Source organism: Morone saxatilis, unplaced genomic scaffold, assembly GCF_004916995.1.
Source record: "Morone saxatilis isolate NCDOM2014 unplaced genomic scaffold, NCSU_SB_2.0 Contig2, whole genome shotgun sequence".
NCBI lineage: Eukaryota > Metazoa > Chordata > Actinopteri > Moronidae > Morone > Morone saxatilis.
This window is the reverse complement of record NW_023339762.1, coordinates 15057433-15076280: the sequence shown is the minus strand read 5'-3', so window position 1 is coordinate 15076280 and position 18848 is coordinate 15057433. Positions and strand designations below refer to the sequence as shown.

General features: G+C 39.1%; 1 protein-coding gene across 1 annotated transcript in view; it reads right to left on the bottom strand.

Moving 5' to 3' along the window:
• The window catches only part of megf11 (multiple EGF-like-domains 11), a 48047-nt gene extending 30787 nt beyond the window's left edge, over window positions 1-17260 (bottom strand). Inside the window, exons 1-2 of the mRNA XM_035665183.1 lie at window positions 17185-17260; window positions 12936-13028 (exon numbers count right to left, since the gene is read on the bottom strand). Of these exons, the coding sequence (XP_035521076.1) occupies window positions 12936-13028; window positions 17185-17245 (154 nt within the window). The 5' untranslated portion in view covers window positions 17246-17260. The remainder of the gene's footprint in view (window positions 1-12935; window positions 13029-17184) is intronic.
• Window positions 17261-18848: the final 1588 nt, after the last annotated feature.

Below are 18848 nucleotides of genomic sequence, written 5' to 3'. Positions count from 1 at the left end.
GTGCTCTTTCACCTGCACTGTCTTTCATTTTGAGTGCAAGTGTGAAGGGCTATTGTTGTGCCTCGGGTATCCCAATTAGAGAATTGTGTCTGACTTGATTTGCATAAGTGGTCTTAATAAATGAGGCGTTAAACTAGAGGAAGCTGCGGCTGTTAAACTTGTGCACATGGTACTAATTAGTGCACCTCTATGTCCATAGTATGACTTCATATGCACATTTCCTGTAGTTGTCCAATAACAGACAGAAAATTCAACCCAGCCCATTAACAGACTATTTTTTGTTGTAAATATCATTATGTACAGAGTTTTTCATGTGACAATGAACATACACGTTTGTTTCACTCCAGACAAAAGAGGAAGATACAGTCATAGGTAAATCTGGGGCTTTCTATCAACTTGAAACAGATTTTTTAAACCAGTTCGTTTTAACATCAGCATGACATCAATTATCCATGTACGTGCCAGGCTGCTGTATTGAAAATATCAGGTTATAGAAGTAGATTTTGTTTGGTGATGCGCCACAAAAATTAGCACCAGTGCAGCAGGTTGCACTATACAGACAACACAATATCCTGCAGCCTGTAGCTGTCAAGCCAAACCCCTCAGAGTAGCACACTTCACAATACATTCAATGTGACACAACAGAAAAACACTAATCAGTCCCTCCAGGATTTCGTGAGCTTTTTTTGGGATCACGGCAGGTTTTCTGAAAAATTGGTATGCATGTTGCAACGTTTTTAGGCATGTTTTCTGCAATGAAATTGTGGGAGAAAATTTAAAAAGTTGTTGTGATTTTTTTGTTGTTGTATGAATTGAAAGCAACTTGTTTCAGTGAGAATAAAATTGTTGTAACAGTTTGGACAGGGTACACACGTCTGAATCTTCACAATTAGAAACAAGGAAGTGAGTTTGAAGACATATGGCTAACAGTTTGTGCAGGAAACTACAATGATTGGTCAAATTTAGACTAGACCAAATTTAGACTAGACTAGACTACATTACAAAATATACCTTTTTTTTATTATTATCAGATTATCAAAATAACTGGCTATTGATTTTTGTTTAATGAGACGATTGAACAATTGTCCAATAGGTCAGCTCACCCACGCTAATCTACTAGTCAGAGCAAAAATCTTGTACATGCACCTCAGATAAAAGCTGAGGTGCATGTACAATGACTTACTTTACTTGGAAATTTACCACAGTACTTAAGTCTTTTCAAAAATTAAAATTGTCACTTTAGTCCTTCATAGAGAACTGTGGTCAGCTGTCATGAATTTACAACAGTTATATTGTATCATTTCAAAACGTCCACAGAAACTTCTTCAATCACACTGCAGCATAATCCAAATCTCAGCTGACTCCCATTATGCACAGTGCGTAGCAAAAACATTTTTGCTGCAGGAGAGTGAAGAGGAAGTGAAAACTTGGAATCGATTTGTAACTGATATGAATCCAAGCTAAACAGTACAGATGCTGTTCTCTGTGAAGGAGAAACCTACAGTAAGAGGTTTGGATAGAGCAAGACACCAAAAAAGGGAAAGGTAGGTAGGAGAGAAACTTTATTGCTACTCTTAATTTTCTTTGATTATTGTAAACACTATCTACTTCAAAACCAATGAAAACTTGGTTTCAAATCTTAAGTATTCCTCTTTAACCTTAAAGACTCAATGTGGGACAATCAAAGTAAATGTTTGAAAGAATTACATATTACATATTCAAAAACTCAAAAGCTAATCTCCTTCAGACTGTGTGGGTTTGTTTAAATTAGATTTGATTGAAAAGATAAAGAAAAACCTTCCACTTAGGGCTGCATGATATGGCAAATTAATTATATTGCAGTTGTTTTGACTGCTATTGCAAATGCTGTATGATTCACAATTAGTGTGAGAATTATCATTTTTGCATCACAAATGGATTTTTGTACCAAACTAACTTCTTCTTCTTAAATCTGGACAACAAGATTTCTAGGCCAGGGCATATCGTTAGAATTACAGTACTTCATTATAATACTGTTAGCTGAAAGCTTTTGGCGATTGGCATACTGCATTTGGCCATATTGCAATTGCACTAATATTTCAATAAACTGTGCAGCCCTACTTCCAATTGTCATCAGATTTTGAGCCCCACCCACTTCAAACCACTGAGAAGAGCACAGGCAAGCAAACATACAAAAAACAAAAAGAAACAATCGCTTGGGAAATTATTCGAACTGGTCTAGATTTAAAAAGTCACGTCTATCCTTACGATACTCAGAAACTCTGTAACTTTAAATTTACAGAGAACAAACTAAAATTAAGCTGACATAGAAATCTGACAGGAAATGAAATCCAAATTCAACTATTTACTCTTTATTTATTATTATTACTATTTTTATTACATGTATACTTTATTAGTACTTTTATCACTGGGTTTTCATGCCTCCATGCATTAAAACAACAACAACAACATCTGAAGTGTAAGGTTGAAAATAATGTTTCTGTCATTTTGATTATTTGAATTACCTTAAGTACCTATCTAGTGAGTAATAAAGTATTAAAAATGCAGTAAAGGAGCACTAAAACCCTTTGACAAACACAGTATGAATGCAAAAGTAGTGGAAGTTATTTTTTCCTGTTTGTATGCCTTTGAGCATTTCTCTCCACAGAGTGTTTTGTAAGCAAACAGCACATGTCAATTGTTTACTCAAACCAACGATTTTATGCATCTAACACGTCACAGCATATGGATCCGTCCCTCACTGAATACACAAACATGATTTAGTTTAAAGACAGACAATCAGTGTGCCTATCCACCTACCAAATGAATCCCAACAATACAGAAACACATACGCACACACAAACACAAGGATAATTGCTTTTTAATGATCTCACATTATGCAAATGCTCATCATGAAGCCATAAATCTTTGGAGGAGTTTCTACCTGCCTGACCACCAGTAATGCCAACAGACATAATACATTGCAGGAAGTAAGTTAAAAGCAAAGACTTTTATTGGCTGCCGTCTACTTATATGTGCAATAATAAACCTTAATCCTGGGCATTTAAATGATCTAAACTGTCTAAAAACAAGCCATAAAACACAAGAAATAAATGTAACTTACTAAACTTCGACTGGATCATACATATTTATCTAAAAATGGGGAAAATGTGGTATAGCAGCATGTTTAATAACAGACTAAATTAGCACTGGATCCTGTGAAAAACAGAACCTAGAAATAGTTTGAAAACCACAGCAGGGCGTAATACTCAATTAGGTATGAAGAGCAGCGGCACCGGATGGATAGATAGCTGGTACAATATGAAAGGACAGAAACAGGAAAACATCTCCAGCCTTTGATTAACACGGAAAAACTGTAGATTAAGGGTTTTTCCTTTATATCATCATCTCTCCAGGATAATGCAGACCCTTTAGAGACTTCTCCTAAAAAGAAAAGAGGAAATCTTGGAGTTCATCTAAAATGAACTGCTGGCTTGGAAAGCAGTGTTGTTCTTCCAGTCTCTGAAACTCGCTAGGCCCATGAATTATTCTCCCCGATTCTCAAAGTCAAAGTGAAGTGAAAAGTATACAACAGCAACTTAGGGAGTATTGTGTGTATGTGTGTGTGTAAGACAGCGAAAGAGAGAAACAGAGAGAGAGAGAGAGAGAGAGAGAGAGAAAGAGTGTGTGAGAGTGACGAAAAGAGACAGAAAGAGAGAGAGCTAGGGAGAGAAATACTGTAGTTACATTAAAGGGGAAGCTAAGAAATTAATTGAGCCATCTGGGAAGAGCAGGAGGTTCGAGCACCTGCTGTCAACATGGGGCATAAATCCTGAATCTCAGTCCACATGACATTTACTATGAGTGAAGGAACAGCGTAAAATATTTAAAACAAGCACAACAATTGATTGAATCATTGGTCACTTCTGATTAAACTAAAGTTGTCTAGTTTAAGGGCAAATAAAAGATACAAGAGAAAATTCCATCCAAACCTTATTTCAGAGTCAAGGCAAGGACCAGTGATATCGATCTGTGGACCTTAACCCTGTTTTGGTTCTGTGGTGGAGGGTGATTTTGTCATTCAAACTACAGTATGCCTATGCCTCGAATGGAAGTAAGTCCCAGGAACATGTCCCAGAATCATAATACAAGCCAATGTTTAAAGTGCGAGGCTGGGAGAATCACATGGTGTCAAGTTTCTTTGCAAATCTAATTTCTCAGGGGGGATTCATCACTTTGAGGATGCGGGTGCCTGAACCAGTAAGTCAGCATTTTCTGTCTTTTATCCATCTAAACTCAATTGAAAGGTCTTAATGAAGTGCATGCAACAGGACATGATGAACTCCTATAGGCCTGCTTTTCTGCTCAGACTGAACATCGTATTGGCCGACAACACGTGCTTGGCTACACAGTGAAAAAAGACAATTTCATTGGCATTGACCTTGTTTTTGTTGTTTCTTTTCCAGCTTTACAACTAAATTTGGATCAGATTCTGCACAACACAGATTGTATCCTCATGAATGCATCCTTGTGTCTGGTAATGATTCCATTTCCTCTAAAATTTCCTTTGATCCTTATCATCCAGATGCCCTTTTGTCGATGTTTAGATCCCAAGCTACATCTCTTTGTTCCACTTAGTACGCCCTAGCTATGCGATACCGTCTCTTTGCGTTTTGTCCTTTTGCTTTTTCCACTGTCGCAAAAGCCACAAATTTAATTGATTTTCTGGGCTTTTAATGTCTGCATTACTCTAATCAGAGGAGTGGGGAGTAGAGTTGTTTATCTCGACCTTGGTAGAATTAGCAGAGGGTATTTGTGGAGATGTTAATGCTTTGAAAAAAACACAAACTGTTCGGCAAGATCGTAACCTGGGTTTATATTGATCAGCTTGTCAAAGGTGCTTATAGACATTCCAGACACTGACAGCGTCAGGGGGAAAGCATGTTCTGGCGACAAGTTACTGTAAACTCACACCAAAGATACACAATACTCTACTGTGATTCACAGACCAAAGCAATGCCTTTTGTATAAAACAATGCCTGTGTAGACAAATATATTTTATATGAGTTGACCTAGCTTCCTAAGCTTTTTCTTCTTTGTGACTGTATAATATTAAAATGCTAGCACTGGATGATTCATCAGTCAAAGACAGTGGAAAGATAGGACTGCCATTAAAGTAAGGTGCAGGCACTCTACTATCTCACACAAACAACATGCAATATAACCTTCTGAGAGGGTGGCACGACTGCAGGCGAGGCAGAACACAGTGGAATGCAAAATACAACCCCAAATACCCTAGGGCCCGGAGGCAAATTTGATTAAAAGTTTGTTTTTCTTCACTCTCAACAAACGGAGGAGCTCGTCGATGCGGCACTGACAGTTAATTGGACTTGGCAGGGCCACGAGTTCATTCGTCAGCATTGTGTGGGGCTTGCCTAGGAGGAGCAGGACAATCGATGTCCCTCAGGACGGCCTGTAATCACTGCAACACTCCAATGAAGTCCAGGGTTAAACATCAGGAGATTGCAGGTGCACCAGAGGATCTGAGAAAGACTGCTAATATGCTCCCACTCCCAAAGCAAACCAAGGACACTGCAACACAGCACCCAAAGGACTGTGATGATCCCTAAGAACAGAAGAACAGAATTACATCTCAAGCTATTATTCCGGCCAAAATTATCATGAAACCAAGGCCCTGAAAGGTGATACGGGTGTCTTTTGCAAATAAAAAGTAACGTGTAGTCTAGGTCCAATCGATGATGAACAGGATATTAAATTAGAAAAAAGAACAATATCCTGTTAATTTCTTCAAGCTTTTCTCAAAAATTCTTTGTGAATTACAGTATTGTGTATTTTGTTTGTGTTTCTAGCCTTTTTTAAATTATTCAAACAAAATAAGGGAGAAAAATTACACTGTAACAAAGTTGTCACGGGTCAAAAAGGTTGGGCACAAGTGGTCTAGATCAATGGTTTCCAACTCAACCAAGACTCAACTAAGGGGTTGCTAGAGGAATCTGAGGGACTGTGAGATGATTAGAAAGACAATGATTCCTTACACAAATTATGGGTTTTCTCAAATCTTTCCATTTTCAGGCCGCTAAAAATATTTCACAAGACAGCACTGCTTCGCTTGAAAGGGTCACAAGTCAAAAAGGATGTCAAACTGATCAAAGTAAAAAAAATGAAAGACTGAATGAAAAAGATTTGGCACTGCTGGAGAGACTTTACAAGACAAAAAGCAGTCTTGTAACCATATGGTAGTACAAACCAGGTGTGTAGAATTATGTCTACCACACACCGTGTGTGTAAAAGGTGTAAAAAAAATCATCAAAATCAATGATTGATAAAAATCAATTGAATCTTTGGAAACAAACTTCATAAACATGGGAATGGACCAATTGAGAATCAAGTGTGACTTATAGACTGTGAAATGAGCCTAAAACGGTTTTGTTCTACATTAGTATTCAGGAGATATCTTATCTCTCTAAACTGTTATCATAGCATTTCAGCTATTTTAGACACACTGACCTTCTCTTAAGGACAGGAGATAAGGCTTTTTAATGTCCTTATTAAATCAAGCCATCTATGCAGACTCTCAGAGCTCTGTACTGTGTTCCAGGAGCTCTTAACTCTCTCTCTTACTGACTAATAAGCATCATGGTGATAATGACCAGTGGGACTGGATATTGTATCTGTACTGATCATCCTCACCATCACTACGATACGCCATGATATCCACCTGCTTTTTGTGCTGAGGTTATATCCATGGAAAGAAAGCATACTCAAATTCACACACACATACACTTCAGGCATTCTCCCAAAGGTAATGGAGCAGTGAGCTCTTGGGGAACAATAAATCCTGGTTAATGGGATGGTACAAAAAAATCTTCAGAGCCGGGAAAAGTCAATCTGCATACTGGGCCAATGAGGCTTATATGTACAGAAAATGTTATAAAGACGTGTATAAATGCATATATGTGTGTGTGCGCGCGTGTTAAACTAGTTGATGCATAATACTAATGCAAAACCTCTTGAAAATATTGTGGTGGTTGCTATCAGTGAGAATATTTGAATAATATTTCATTCATGATCACCACAAATCTGTGTATGTGTGTTGTCAGCAGTAAAGAAGGCTACAGTCAGCTACAGTGCATGTGCCACAATTCATTCGATGGACTCACCATCAGTCAGTTGAGGTCTCGGCACAGTGATTTACACCACACATAAGTCACATGAGTCACTAAAAGACATGCAAGGAAAGATCTGAGAGGCATGCTGCCACATCTCTGAAACATCTCTGTCTGAGCCCCAGCAGTGACATCCACACAGTTCAATATGTTCTGTTTAGCAGCCAACATCAGTGTTCAACTCAAACCAACAAAGTTTGTGTGTGAAGTTCTTTCTCAATTCTTAGTGACTGTTAGTGGACTACTAGTTAAAGTGATGATTTACTAAATGGGTTGCACCATTAAAATGTAAAAAATGCAGTCTAGTCAAAGCTGAAACATAACTTAGCAGTTTTAGGGGGTCAAACAATAAATTCACCTTAAAGATGCCCTGTGGTGTATTCTTATAAACAAATTAAAGTTATGTTTACGTTCATAGTTTCTCACCCAAAGACCCTGTTTGTATCCTTGAACATAATGAATGTATTTCTTTCCTCATAAAACTTTTACAAAGCCGATTTTTAAAATATTCTAAATCATGCATTGTTTGCATTCACATTTACAAGCAGCCGTCTTCTTCACTTCCTTTGTTTGCACATTGCTACGTTTCTTAGCTTGTTACTGCCGCCAACTGTCGCATGTGTGTACAATAGAAATAATAATTATAATTAGTGTTTATGGTGCAATCCATTTCTATTTAATCATGCGTGTTCAGACGAACTTAAACCCTAAGTGAAAAAAACGCAACCTCCTCATTCATTTCAATGAGTGTATGAATGAGTCCAGAGTTGTAGCAGGGTTGGCAACGAAGGGGACTCCGGCAAAACAACACAGGGTTGTCTGACAAAAATGTTGAGCCTGATTCAAGTGCAGCACTGCAGCCAGATGATGTTGTATTGCTGTCCAGCAAAAGTTCAGCCAGTCTCAACTTCCAATAAATCTATCAAATACGTGGAAGCACATATTCCTGGTAATTAGGTTACTCTGTAACATGAATGCTGTATTTCTAATCGTCCAAGATAAAACATTTTTATGCTGTTGTAATATCTTGTCTTAGAGTAAAATAAATAATATAATAAATGTGTTTCATTGTGTCACTGGTACCTTAAACAACACGTCCCCACCAACATAGCTCCTTACATTGTTTTAATTCAGGGCTGCGTTGGTTGGTCTGAACGCCCAAGAAATCTACACCAATAAACGTGATAACTACATTAAGATCGAACTGGAAACTGGCTCCAGCTCATCAGTACAAGAGTCAGAAAAGAGGTGATATCTCAATGAGCATGAACTCTGTGCTGTGGAGAAAATAAATAACACTGTCACATACTTGGCAGTAAATAAACTGGCTGCAACGCTCCCCGGGAGCCCAGTGTACTATACAAAAACAAAGCTCTGTCAACGCAGGAGGGCTTCATGGATACACTCACACACACACACAAACACGCACATACAGAGTAGTAACTATGTTCCACAAGGCACTATAGATCGGTCCATCTCCTGTCCCCTGAAGAAAAACCATTGCCTGGGCGCTTTGATCTACCAAAATGAATGAGGCAGTCAGCATCGACTGTTACAAGCAGCAAGGAACCCCTTTCAGAATCATAGTTAGAATATTTATACTTCTCCCAAAACGTCTCTCTTTACATGGTTGTTTAATGAGGAATTCAATCGATTTAGACTTCCTTTTTAAAAGGTGGTGTGGAGATCCAATCTCACTTTTCCAGTTTTTTTTGTTGATATCATCTAAAAGAAAAGTGACTTGTTGCTTTAACACTGATGTAGAAATTCAAAATGCACACACACAAAAAGACACACACACACACAAATATTGAGTTCACTATCTGTAAGATTAATGAAGAGAGAAGTTTTGGGAGAAAAGTATAGAGACATTTGGAGCGATGTGTCAAGCTGCTGAAAATCTGTGTGTGCATCTCTGTCCTGTTCAGTGTAATTCACAGTCTCTTGGTCTTTGACAGCGATGCATGTCAATGTCCTGCTGCTGTGGGATTGGAGTGGAACCATCTGGCACAGATGCACTTCTGAGAATAATGTGTAAATACTGTCGACGGGTGCCAGAGGGAGTCCTCACAAGGGTGTTTTTCAAGCCAAAATGAAGTTTAACCGCACGGTTTTGGTCCGGTTACTCCTTCACATTGTGTCTATGCTGGTTGGGGCAATATCATCTACAATGAAATAAAGGAAATAAAGGAAATATCTGCTATGTCTGCTTGACCCAGCCCAAATTCTCAATCTGACACAATGAGTTCAATATCTAATGAAACCAATCACTGATTTAAAACCTTAATAATGAATAATCTTACTGTTTTTGTTGACAATTAACATAAGTAGCATGTAGCTCCCCTGTCTGGTGCAATATCCCATAACCAAGTGTTCATAGGCCACATTCATCAATTAACCATGTGTAAAGCACCCGCAGCAGTGGCTGCATTCCTATTTGAATACATTAGGGAGGAATATGTTACCTCATGGACCACAGCTGACCAACCACATTAGATTTGGCTATTAAGTGTGATAGATTTCTTCTTAGAACACAAATGATTCTTTTTGGTTAACAAAGCTAAACTACTCCTTGGACTTTCTAGATACTTATCTTGGTGGCATTGATTTTTAGAATCTCTGCACAAGAGGGTGAACATTTCCACCACAATAAGGGGAAGAAACTCCAGTAAGGCAGAGAGAAGAAACACTAAAAGCTCCATATTTATGCACATTCCCTTTCCCTGAGAACTGGGAACATATCATTATCTGACTGGAGCACATGAAATCAATGACAGTGCTTCATTGCACCTAATATCTTACAAGTGATGGCAGTCATAGCTAAATATACCTTGTACATACCTATCTTTATCATTCTCTTTATTTGAAAGCTGTTATTACTGTAGCATATAGTGACCCTGTGTGACAGTCTCATCAAAAGAGATTAAATCATGAGTGCAGAAAAGTACATCACGATGGAGGCAAAGAGACTGGGTCATTTCTCTGCAACTTTAGAAAAAATAAAGTCTACTTTTAAACCCAAGAAACTCATAAGGTTCTGAAAAAACTTGATACAGTTTTCATTTAATAAACTCATAATATTCTACAAAGATTTGATTTCCCATTTCATCTCATACTGCACCATTCTTTTTACAGCAACATATACCATATTTGTTGCAAACTACAACCAATAATATCACTACTTTGTCAAAACCTAGTACTATACTTCAGAAGACTAAAATGACTAAAGACATACTGTTCAGTCCCATAAGCAGAGCTCCATCTATTTGAATTGCCTTTGCAAAAATTGCTGCTGTCCCTGTTTTATTGAGTCTAATATTTTTTTTTTATTTACATTGTGAAAATCCTACTGAGAACAAAGTTGTTTTTCGAGAGAAACCCTACTGACAAAACAAAGTATACACTGCGGCACAAAGAAGACGAACACAGTGCATTTCAATATAAAAAGAGAATAAGGCAAAGCAATGGAAAACACAAGCACAACAGAGAACAACTGACAACAAAATAAATAAAACATTAACAGGTACATGTCACCACACTGTTTTAATGCCCCGAGCTGTTAAATGAAAAAGTAAAAACTTGTTTCATGACATCTGATCAGAGAAACATGTTCAAGACCACGTTCCACAAACACAACACGCAGGCATTAGAGCAATCACACAAACCAACAACATCAATTAATCATTCATCACTCTTTTGGGAAAACACAACCTCAACCCAGAATGCTCCAAATCCACATGTGATGGATGTAGAACGAGACAACATTTGCAAACAACAGTCAACAGCAAACATCCTTTTTTTGCCGATTTATCTTTGGTCCACATCTACTAGTGTGCCCTTGAGATGGAACGAAGACACCCCAGGACTCCAGGCCAGATCACAGAGCAGGTCTGGTCTCAGTGGGACTGCTGCCTCAGGCCAGGGAAAGAGGATGAAATGTTTTCTGGCTACAGCAGGTGGACACCAGCAGGTGAAAATCAGGCAGTATCTTTCTTCAGCCTTCACCACTGCTCCCAACATAACTTACTGAATTTCTCCCACCTTATCGCCTTCTCTTTTCTGGCCACAAACAGTCCAACTCTTTATTTTCACCACCTGACCCATATACAAAACTGCTTCCTGGTGGGTGCTGCTCCAGAAACGGGGCCCAAGCCTTTGATCCAGCTCCAGATCACTGGCTGAAAGGCTGTCACTTCAGCTTTAGGCCGCTCAGCATCCCACGGCAGCTCTTCATCTCCAAGCCTGGGCGACACACTTTATATCACATTCACACATCCTTCATCATGTGACCAGCTCATTCTGCCCTCTCACCAGCTATCGTGTCAGGGAATTGGCTTTTATGTGAGCACAAATACCTCAACTCAAACATAATACCGGTAAAATAAACCATGGCATTGATTGTGTTGGAACTGAATAGACGCTAATATGTGCTTTTCAGCCCATGTGAGTCACAATATAATGGCTGCATTGACTTCCACAAGACTACCAAAGCACACATCACCTATCTGAGCTGGGTGAAAGTAAAATTTACAGTGAAAGACAAAAAAACATGCTGAACCATTTACACGAAGGAAAAAGAGGGCAGATTTAATTTAAAAATTGGCACGCATTCCTCATTTCTACAGATGAAAGCTCGTAAATGAAAAAGCCTGGAATCATGCCTGGTATGGAAATCTAAAGTTATGAATAATGCCTCTGTCTCAATCATCAAGTCTGTTTTAATAAGGTGGATTAGCCCAGCACCTGCAGGCTGCAAGGCACACACAACTGCACTCCTAACCAACCAAGATTGGGACAAGAGTCCCTGGGGACCCTGCACCTCACATCCTCCCCATTGGACCCCTCACCAGACTGTAGGAGTGAGCGGCGGCAAACAGCTCAGGCTTGTCATTTATGCCCATGAATCCACCTCCAATGGGCCGGCACTGCAGTGAGAGCAGCTGATTTACACACAGTTGCTAATCAGGGAATGGCTCTCTTGCTAATGAAAACTCATAGATCTATACAATAACACTACCGATGATGATGATTTTAGCTCCCATTTCTCATTCCTAAATATGCAACAGGCAATAACAGTTGAATGCTACAAGGAGCAGACAGTTGAAGTTAAGAATTTGGGGTCAGAAATGTTGATGCAGAAAATAGTGACTGGGTTATTGCCATCTGGGGATAAGAGCCTCCTGTATGCACATTCACATTCATTTCTTTGCAGACATAAATATCACAAAAGTAAATAAATTCTTTGCTCCTGTCTGGCCTCAGTGACTCTCCAGCATTTAGCTGATTGCAGGATGGATATGCATAACTCCACCCTCCCATCCCTCCTGGAGTCCAGCTCCGGGAGTTGTGAGGAAACCCCGGGAAACAGAAAGGCCAGCACAATGGCTTGTTTTAGCTTGGCATTGATTCATCATTCCACTGAACAAGTCATAGGCACCAGTCTAATCATGATTAAGACCATAACAGAGAGCTTGGTAGACACAGGGGGGATGCAACCATCCATCCATCCGCTAAATTCATCAAGCAAATCACTTCCACTTCCAGCAAATGAAAATGAATTCATTGTGACTTACCTGTTCCATTGGCTGTGTTTGCTAAGAAGAGAGGATACAAAGCTGAGCAGCTTTGAGATAGACGCACATCGAGGCAAAACAGTTGTAGGATTCACAGTAAATTCTTATGGATTAACTGGCTGGTGAAAGTAATTTTAGGAATACTGTAAATGGGTCTAAGTGACTAAATGCAGGTTTAGGAGTAAAGGGCACTCACCACTAGAGCAGTCCAGTCCACCCCATCCAGGCTCACACTGGCATGTATCAGGAGACACACAGCGACCATGGACACACTCCTCTGTACACAGAGCTGAGAGACACAGAGACATTCTCTCATCAGTGTAGGGTATAATTGAGTTAACACACACACACATAAGCAGAGTGTAAAACATCATTAAACCACCAATAAACAGCATAATGAAAAGCACAAAGATAACAGCTGAAAGAAAATGGCCCATAAAATTGAACACTCAATATCTCCCTAATACCATCAAGGGACTAAATCTTAGCCATGGCACTCATATTTAACATCCATCTCCACTACTTGACACTGGGCTAAATGATTTTTTAGGAGATTGAGTCTTTGGTCAACATCTCTGTTTATGACACAGCTTTACTTTCCACAATGAGCTGTTGAGCCATGAAGGAACAAGCTGTAAATCCCTTCTAATTTGATCAGCCAGTGCTTTGTCATATAGTGATGCTTTAATGTAGCAGGTCCAGGCACCGCAGTGTTTACTAAGTGTGCAGTTTTCTTGATCATTCATATTGAGCAACACGGCACCCAATTGATTGGGTCGGCATCAGTATGCCTGGGAGCACATTCATAAGAGTTGGGTGTTTGGTTCAGCTGGATAATAAAGTGACCTACATGGAGTTTTTTTTTTTGCCACAGTGCCAGAAAGAAAAGTATCACAAAAATAAGCACTTAGCATGAATAAATCTGTGGCAGCCAAGGTCATCTGGCCAGCAGGGTTAAGACAGACAGGCTCTTATCTGAGGAATGAGACAGTCAGGCCAATACGAAGAGAGAGAAACTCCGCCTGATGGGAATCAGCAGTCCACTAACACGGCCTGTGGAGGGATGATACACAATCCAAGGACAGCAGAACAGACAGACCAACGCCTTAACTGATCAGACCTCATCCAACATGTCATCCAAGTTCTGTCTCTTTTGCTTTTTTTTTCTTGTTTTATGATCAAAGGTGAAAAACGGGCAAGAGAACAGCATGTTTTTTTTTTAAACAACATAAGCCCTGGGGCGATCTTGCAGCTCTGTGTGCAACACTATGGCGCTCATCCTGCAGGCAGAGAGGTCAACAGAGAGCTGGATGCAGGCCTGAACAGTGCTACTATAGATTATCACTCAATCAGGCTTCGATTAGGATCCACCGCCTGCGGGAGAGCAGAAAGAGGAGTGAATCCCAAACACCCACGAGCTGGTGCTAATCGCAGAAATGCTCCCAAGGCAAAAATGGTAAACCAGAGATTGAAAGATAATTTAGGGCAGATTTCTGAGCTCTGGCAGAAAAACATCTAATTACAGTAAGCCAGCAAAAAGAAAAGGGGGCTTCAACATTTGTGCTGACGATAACAAAGGTGTGAGATTGACTACATGTAATCAATCGAGTCCACCGTATGCACGGTATTCAAACAGAAGAGGAGACGAATTCAATGTCACCATGATGAGTTGATTTCGTTTACTTTCAATCAGCAAATTCTGATCAGCAAGAACAGGGAAATGCAAATGTGTCACATCCCTTAGAAAAAAATAAAAAAGAAATATGGAAATGAAGTTTTGAATATGGGAGAAAGGATAAAGCGCACCCTTCTCCTGAGATCTGAACCGGTGTACGGAAGGGATGGCATAATAAAGTAGGAGGTAGGTCTTTCATTTTAATTGAAATTCATGAATCACTCTGCTTAACTCATGTCTAAGGAATCTGTTGGAAAATTGAGTCTTTCATCTAGATAAAAGGCTAATCTAACTCATTATGCAGAGGTGTTATCAGAACGGGGAACAATGGAGCTAATTGGTGATTGTCATGCAGTGTTAATAAATTTTATATTCTTGCCCAGTCAAACTACAATCTTTTAAAATGTCTGATAAAATGCATCTGTATAGTCTTTAACTGCGTTATTCTCCCTGATTTTTTGAGAGCTTTGCTGTAGTCAGAAAAAGAAGACCTCTCAGTACAATGTCTGTTTGTTTATGCTTTTTGTAGAAGTACTGTGTTATAGAACACTGATGGTGAAAGTGAAGTGAAAAAATGTGTAAAATTGTGATGTAGCTGATAAATCTAAGAGATATGCCCACAGAACGTATTAAACAACTCCCTCCAAAGCTTCTTCCACATGCCTCTGTCTAGCACAGAGATGATTTATTTTAAAACTGTGTCTTTGAAGCATTAAAAAATGCAACAAAGCCAAAATGAAATCAAAGGCACAGAATCCCTTTCTGGAGAAAAGTCTCATCATCTTACTGATCATCAAAACCCAAATGTGAAATATGCTAGCATATTGCTGCCTGAAACTTTATCAAGACCCAACTAATTCTGCCGCCAAAGTAATTTTTTGAATTATATTGCACCACTGGACAGACAAGAGTCATGCAGGAGTCATCTGGCCTAAATGTTCTGCAAAAAAGATCGACTCATAGCCCTGCAGAGACTGCCAGCCTCTGAAGATATTAGGAGCTGTTGTCATTAGCGAGTTCCTCTTACTTCCTCGTGCACAACTGTAATACTCATGCTTATTAGGAGGGAAATGAGTTCCTCACATCCCCTACATAGGCTAGTTACAGATTAAGGTAATGACTTGACGACAGATCAAAGGTCACAGAATTAATAAAGACCTCTAGTCAGTAACTTCAAGCACTAATTAAAGAGGAGCAGATAAAAGTTCAACTTATTGTGGAGAGCTTTGAGAAAACAATCACTTCCAAAAGACACGATCAAACAAAAGAACAAATAAATAAAAACATCCTTAAAGATAATGTTGTTGATTCAGTGTCAGAAGTATTCTCTTTTGTGTGTTTGCGTGATAATTTGGTTCATTCGAGGTCTTCACATCCCCAGATTCATTTAGCCGTCTCTCATAGGATTTAATGTAAGAGTTGATGTAGTGCCATATGACAAAAATAAAAAATAAAATAACACAGGCAAGATTAAAAGGCAAACATTCAGGAAGCATTTCTGCCTTTTAATGAAATAGTCTTCATGGATAAATCCACTGTAAACTAACTGTATAACAAAGTGTCCTGAAATAGACAACTTGAGTTAATTTTGGGTCAATTTACTCTATAAGGCCCCCTTTGTCACTGCATGCAAAACAGCTCAGGGAATACAAATCTCTTAATCCTAGTAGTGAGAGTGCTAGGATTAAAAGGGGTGGAACGGTTTGCAAAGGCAGCAGAAAGCAAAACTGCCCTCTCGGCCCCTATCAACTCAGCCTCCTCTCTTCACCTGAAAGAGGGTTAAAGGGGAGGGCAGCTGCTTTCACTCTCAGCCCAACATAATATCAAAACAACACCTATTGTTCATACAGTGGAGAGGCCACGTTTGAGATGCACCTCTGCAGTTTGTAGATTCACCCAGTTAACACCCTGAAAACACTGTTAATGAACAAATAGCTCCATTGTCAGTCAAATGGTTAATGAATACATTATTGATCAATCTGCGTCTGCCTCTTCACACCGGCTCTTATTCTTTGCTGGCTGGCTTCCCGGTGCTCTGCTACCCTGAGGCTAGCGGAGCCTAGACAAGGACAAGCTCAGCTGTGGTCAAAGAACACGGCTGCAGTCACTGTATCAGCAACTCCCTCATGTTGCAAAAGATCTAGGAAAATATTCAAGTGTGATTCTAATCTTATTTAAAGGGAATAAAACATTAGGTAAGGCGAGAATATCAAAAACTTAACTTTCAGAAGCTATATGCTCTGTCTTTATTTGGCCAACATGCAAAAATATTCTGTTAGATGTGTGAAAATAGAAATCAATGACCATTAATAAAGCTACAAAAGTGACAGTGAAGGATTGTTATCAGCGTATTGCTACAGTCCAGGTTTAACGGCTTCTGCTCTTTCTAGGTTATTGAATTCCGGTGTGGTTTTATGGTGGGTGCTACCTACTCACTCTGTAACCAGGACCCTCTTGGCTCATAAAATTTTCTCATTGTTATACAACTTTGATTATATTACTCTTACTGGAAGAGAGCAGTAAAATACTGTGCCTCAATGTTAAATCGTGCTCAATCGTCTTAAACTGAGTAAATTCACATGGATGGTGGCATGTTATTGGGTGTTCATTATAAAAAGAAAGCATCAGACTGGTGTGGGTGCGATGGAGGCGGGGTGGGCACACACATTACCAATCAATCCTAATATTTACTTCTTTTCTGTAAATGTCTAGCAGACATAAACTGAAATGTCATCATCGAGGACAAAGGAGTTAAATAAAGGATACTCACGAACACACAAGTCCCCGCTTTCAAAGTAACCAGGGCAACACTGTGAGCGGCGCCTATACATGGTCCTCACTCCCCGCCGGTAAGCTGTCTTATAGCTGATCCTGGAAAAACAGACACACCGAGAGAGCTACGTGATGGAAAGAGTGACCCTTTCTGAAGGGCAAGAAAACATATAAAAGGTAAAAGCAGGTTGTAACATGATTTTCAAGTACAACGAGGAAACAGAATTAAAAGCCAGTGGAAGTTTGTATAAAACACCTGCTAAAATAAAAGTCAGTATTTGGGACTCTGTACTTATTTAGTTGGATGCCCATTATAAACCTTAATGGAGTAATTAAAACATTTACTGTAAGATGATTACAGTCAGATGCATCCTGGCTCTGACCACTTCACTGTCCGCCACATTAACAAGGACATTTACTGTGGCCTTCATAGACTTGGCTCTGCTTTTGGGGGACAGTGAAGGCTGAATCCCTGATGAAACAAATATAGAAACAAATAAGGAGAATGTACCTGTGCCTTGTGCATTTAAACCAGTTGAGGATATCTGTGCATCTGGTGTAGTAGATCTGGTCAAATGGGTGAGCGTAGGACTCCTGGACAGTCACAGCGTAGCTAAAAGACAGAAATGTAAAGACAGCAGTGGTGGGAAGAACTGTACTGTACTTTTAATTTAGAGGTAACTTTACTTTACTTGACTAATTCCAATTTAAGATACTATAGTTGAACTATATTTTGGAGGGTATTATTAGTCCACTACATTTACAGCTATTGTTACTTGTAAGTTTTCACATAAAAGATTTTACATAAAAAACACATGATGAGCTTATAAAATAACTTCTCAGGTAGTCACACTTAAAAAAGTTTTTTTAGGCCCAAAGAAGCAATGTTATTTGACAAAAAAAGCAAACATTATAAAAAAAACGTTACGAAATACATACAAATGCATTTAGCAGAATGTAGTTCTTTCTTTTCTACTGTCCTATTAATCATCTCAAGACCCCTCAGATTTATCATGTCCCCAACCCAACAAAATCAGGAACCACTGGATGAAAACTATTAATAGTACGCCAGCTTGGCCTCAGACATCTACAACCAATTGCTATATAATATAATATAATATAATATATAATCATAGTCAGTCACAGGAGCCATTTTCTGTTCACATTTATCTGACAGCTATAGTTACTTGTAAGATTTAACATTACGATTTTACATAAAAACACATGATGGGCTTATAAAATAACTTTTTTTACTAAAATAAAAGATCTGAATGCTTTTTCCATCAGTGAAAGACGCTGCAATGAACATAGATTGTCATGCTCCTTCAAGATGTTTGAAGAGAAAAAAAAATAACAGCATACAGGTCCTGTCAATGGATGCAGTCCCAGTGTAAGTAATACAATCACATTGATATGCAAAGAAAGGATTGAAAGCAGCTTTTAGATTCATGTTAGTGATATATGCAGCCAGAGGATATTGGAGGACCTCAAAGCCATGAACACAGCTCACTTAAGGAATTCATTTCGATGCCAACAAGGTGGAACCACGATCCCTAAGTACCCTCACCTTGGTCAGGCAATAATCCAGACAATATATCTTCACAGCTTTCTTTCCTCCCCTTTGCATTGAAGAAAGAAATTATTCCTGCTTATTTCTCATAA